At 38.8% G+C, this 5000-nt stretch overlaps 1 protein-coding gene across 2 annotated transcripts in view; it reads left to right on the forward strand.

The window, feature by feature from the left end:
• Positions 1-5000, forward strand: part of LOC138039102 (CCR4-NOT transcription complex subunit 10-like) — a 25823-nt gene that overhangs the window by 5789 nt on the left and 15034 nt on the right. For both annotated transcript variants that reach the window (XM_068885279.1, XM_068885278.1), the window contains exons 3-7: positions 643-787; positions 917-1006; positions 1111-1174; positions 3988-4049; positions 4969-5000. The exon at positions 4969-5000 is cut by the window's right edge and continues 37 nt beyond it. In XM_068885279.1, the coding sequence (XP_068741380.1) occupies positions 643-787; positions 917-1006; positions 1111-1174; positions 3988-4049; positions 4969-5000 (393 nt within the window). The remainder of the gene's footprint in view (positions 1-642; positions 788-916; positions 1007-1110; positions 1175-3987; positions 4050-4968) is intronic.

Raw genomic sequence — 5000 nt, forward strand, 5'->3', positions numbered from 1 at the left:
ACTGATAAACTTTATTTAAGATGTAAAAAAGTTATTGTAAGTAAACAATTATTAATGCTTTGGTGCGCAATAAGAGACAATACACACAACTTGGGCGTAAACGAGGGGCAGGGAATGTACTGGCAAGGCTCGGATAATACCCACCGCCGGTATGGACCACCGGATGAGGGGCCTCGGCAACTAGCCGAGGGGGTGCCTCATGCCTGTATTGCAAGGCGGGCATAGTTGCTGGCATAATGTCCTGGGGCCAAGTTAACCCAGTCCAGCAGAGTAACAATATACTCCCTCCCTAACGGGGCTTTAGCACAGGGCTGAAGGGGTGCCGCAGGCAGCAATTCCCCGCCCATATTTTATTAAGAACTCTTAAATAGGTTACAGAAGCTCATAAGAAAAAAAAAAAAAAAAAAACAAGAGAACCAGAAAGCAAACAGGGCGGGAGGGAGGGATTAAATTGCTCAACGGAAAAAACAGAACTAGTTGAGCTTTGGAAATGTCAAACTGAGAAGGCTCACATGGCGGGATGAATGAAATAGCCAAATAAGGTAGTCACATGATGGGAAGTCACGCTCTCCTCCCAGGCGCTGCCCAGTATTTGCTTACCAGCATTAACATCTATTTTATTCTAAAATATCATTTTTATAGATGTCTGTTGTCACTTAACAAACTCTTGGAACTGAGAAAGAATGACCCAAAGGTACAACACAACAGGACTGTGGCACAATTTTATCTTGTTAACTGCACTGGAAGTGAAGAATGTGGCAAGAGTCTGTTGAGGATAAGAAAACAGGTGTGGAATTTGGACTTCTTGTATCTTGTCTGAGGTGACACCTTGTATATTGGACAAGATGTTGCCTGAACAAAATCACTCAGATTTTAAAAATGAGTTTCATTGTCAATCAAACTTGCATTTTGTTAGATCGAGAAAGAGAGTGGTGAAACTGCAGAAGACTTGGATGACATTGACACATCTTATCTTTTGTACAATGAATCTGTCATCTACTTTCATGTGAGTGGAATCATGCAGTGTATGTCCATATTGTATTTTTTGTAGTTATTGTACAGGCGGGTACTGTATCTACAAATTGAAGGTCTAACATTTCTTTTTTGTAGTTACGGCAGTACACCAAGGCATTAATAATTCTGGAAAGATTATTCAAGATTGTTGAGCCTCTTGGTAAGTTTGATGACCCATTTATAACTCAGAAAATGACGCAGCCATTTCCAAGTTATTTGAGGGAGCTGGTTGTCACTCCATGCATCAGATCCTGTAAACATTTTTATGTTAATTCACTGAGTAGTGCATAACGCTTGTGCATATATTTATTGGCTTTGCGAGGCAGCAATGAAACAGTCTTATGGTACACCTTCTTTAGTGCCAAATTACTAGACCATGCTAAATTACGGGACCACCAAAAATATACAAAATCAATGAAGTGTACGAATATTCTCAATTTGACTGTCTTTCAAGATGCACTCTCACTATTTCAGGGAGATCTCAGGAGTAGAATCAAACAAAACACGCCTTTTTGAGTTGTAAAATGGAAAACTAATATACTAAGTATAAAGGAGATAGGGTGCAAAAAATGGACATGCAATTCTCAAAAGCGACGGAAAATTACCGTACTGATTGAAAAATAGCCAAATAAACAACCATCACCTTTCTTCATTTTGACGGATTGAGGGAGGAAGAATGTAACTGGGAATGGATGCTGTATCATGATTACTCTAGAATTATGTCCTGAAGTGATAAATGGTGAGGAATCCATTAAATATGAGTATTCTGATTGAAAAGGCAATAGGATACACATGGCGTCCTCAAAAGGCAATAACATATCATATCTCTTTGGTCTCCCATCCAGGTACTAATCCTGCCTGACAGGGATTAACTTTCGGTGAACGTTTGTTCTGCCATTGTTAGGAATTAGTACCCCCAAAAGTAGGACAGTTCTTGCTTTAACTTGGTTGAAGTGAAATGATCAGCATGTGACCCTCAATGCCAATGTAAACCTGGGTTTAGTGTTTTACTAGTAACCACATGTTCTCTCAAGGGGCTATTTATGTTGTATGACGTTTTCTCAGATACGATGCATACAGTGTAGTTATTACCATAACTTACCTTCCTAAATCAAACAGATCACACTTACTAATATGATTCATAGGCCGTTGGCAAAACCAGTATTGGACCGGACCGGATCGGATCGGATCGACAAATCTCGGACCGGATCAATAACAAAATTCCCGCCCAAAGTAGACACATGAAATCCCTGGGTTATCAGTTAAAGTTACCTTACCTTATCTGACCTTCACGGATGTCCTTCGGGAAAAAAGCCGCGCGACCAGCCTTGCATACTTATTTTGTTTTTGGTCTTAATAAATGTAGTTTACAATAAAAAATATAGTTTAGCTGAGTTTTCCTTTTAGTGTCAGGAGCCGGTAAGACGTGAAACCACAGAGGGTTCTTCTATTGAATATGTCGGGTATCAGATGCCGCAGCACGAGCAAAATGACTTCACAGTGTTATTCACAAGACATCAATCAACGAAAGTGTCTCGGCCATTTTCGATATTCTGATTGGTTGTCTAGATATCCGCATGTAAGGTTGGAGTAACCAAAAATATGCGAGACGTGTTGTGTAAATGGACGCCATGGGAAAAATATTTTAAATTTCAGAATTTCCTGACAAGCTTTTGTTGGTTGATGCCTTGTGAATAACATTGTGCAGTGATTTTACTTGTACTGCAGCATCCGATACCCGATAAATTCAATAGAAGAACCCTTGATGGTTTTACGTCTCAACTGGCTCGGATCCTGACACTTACCCTGACACTTACCAAAAGGAGAACTCGCTTAAACAATATTGTTATCGTAAACGACATTTACTGAGCTTTCTTCTGATGTATAGTTTGTTAGGATTTTATTGAAACTAACGTGCGTACGAATTTTATTCCCGAAGGACATCTGCGAAGGTCGGAAGTAACCTTAACTGGTGACCCAGGGATTTCATGTGTCTTCTTTGAGCGGGAATTTTGTTATTGATCCGATCCGGTCCGGTCCCGTCCCGTCCAATCCGGTCCAATCTGGTCCAATCCAGGTTTTTCCAACAGCCTGATTCATAGTCTACTCTGGCCAAGGGCAAAGTATTTAAATCCTGTCACAAAGTCATAGTGCTCGGTTCTTATCTCAAGAACTACATGTACATGCTCATATCCTCAAATTTTTGGGCAAGATTTCCATCCTCAAAGATTGTTTCTTTAGTACCGTTCTCCTTTCCTTCCAAAGTGACTGTTGAATGCCCTTCTAATAATCAGAGCTTACTTCTAGTAATTATTTGTATTATCATCGGTACCGAGGGATAGCGTGATTGCAGGTTATGGCCTGTGTCAAGTTGCTATCTTTTAAACTTCACCAGGAGTTGTGACTGTTAATTAATTAACGTTCTTAAAAATTGTAGCTGTATTTGTAGTATGTGCAGCCTGCGTGGCAGGTGATAGGGTTAGGAGATGGAGTGGGGAAAGTCTTCCCCGTTAATGTCTTCCAAAATTCTCTCTCTGACCCCTCTCCTTAAACGCCTGTTACGTACGCAGGCTGCAGTATGTGCCATTTTGCCGTCACAACTTTTACTTTGTGTGGGACAGATACATTGTATGCTACCTTAAACCTACATGTATGAATGTCATGACACTTAAATGTTCCTGAAATTTTTACTAGTAAAAGTACTAAGAGTAAACAACGCTCATCTGTGTAACAGCCACAATTTTATTGTTGAATAATTTGTCAATTTGTCAATGGGTAAATTCAAACAATCTCGTTCCCAAGGTCTCTTCTCCTGCTCCAGGGGAAGAGAAGAAGAGAAAGACTGGGAACAAGGCTCAACATTTTCACCTTTCGTAATTCAATTTTCGAGTTCAGTGGCTCATTACCACTTTGATTGTTAAGTTTAGTTCAAATTTTGGTTTTTGATTGATCAATATTTGTTTACATTTTCAGAGGAGACTCTTGGATGTAAGATCTGTTTCTTGCTCATTGAAATTTATCTGACCCTTTACAAGGTGACATTGCTTTTTATTGCTTTATTTTAAGCCCCTCCATGTATTCCATTTACAAGTAAGTTGTAAAATTATTTGCAGATTCAGGTATATGCTTGGAAGAAATCTGTTTTGTCCAAGGTTACAATGTTAAACTTATTACCATTGGCAAACTGAAGTTGGACATGATAACCTTTGGATCATTTGAATTTGAATGCACTACAGCTCGGCTACAGGAGACTGTTGAGCACTAGGCTCTCCCCCTCCCTTCTTGTTGTATGGCAAAATTGAGACAAGTTTTGTTAAGTTCCACGCTAATGTACATTATTGACCATAATCATATTCTCAGCATTGGACTCGAATTAGCTTGCAATGACTGCTAATACAGGGGAATCTTTTCAAATGCAAATACTTTTTAATATATTCCCCTGCATTAGCCTCCATTGCAAGCTAGTAATCAAGTCCAATACTGAGAATACGAATGTGGTCTATTTGGCTTTAACATTGATTGGAGGGGGAGTGGACCCTTATAACAAGATGGTTAAGAGAGACACTCAGACAGAGTGACCTAGCATAACTTATATTGGATTGTACATTGTGTGACAAAAGATCAGTGGTCAGTTGTCAACATAACTGCTTATTAATTTTTCCACATTAATCTTTTTTTAAATGCTTAAAAGTATTTCTTTATTGTTGATTGATAAGTGGCAGTGATTTGATGAACTATTATAATTGTAAACCACAAGGCAAAAGAGACAGGATGGTATCACATTGAAAGGACTAATAATACCCTTGGTAGTTAATAAAGAACCACATCTCACAATAACCATTCCTCTTATCAAGCCCTATCCCATTCTATTAAGTTTTATTTATAATAAAATTTATTTATATTTACAAAGGAAGATGAATGGCAGTAAGACAAATCCACTTTGTTTTTCTCTAGGCTGATAAAGCTCATAATGTCTTGACAGTGTT

This window comes from Montipora capricornis, chromosome 2, assembly GCF_036669925.1.
Source record: "Montipora capricornis isolate CH-2021 chromosome 2, ASM3666992v2, whole genome shotgun sequence".
Classification (NCBI taxonomy): Eukaryota; Metazoa; Cnidaria; class Anthozoa; order Scleractinia; family Acroporidae; genus Montipora; species Montipora capricornis.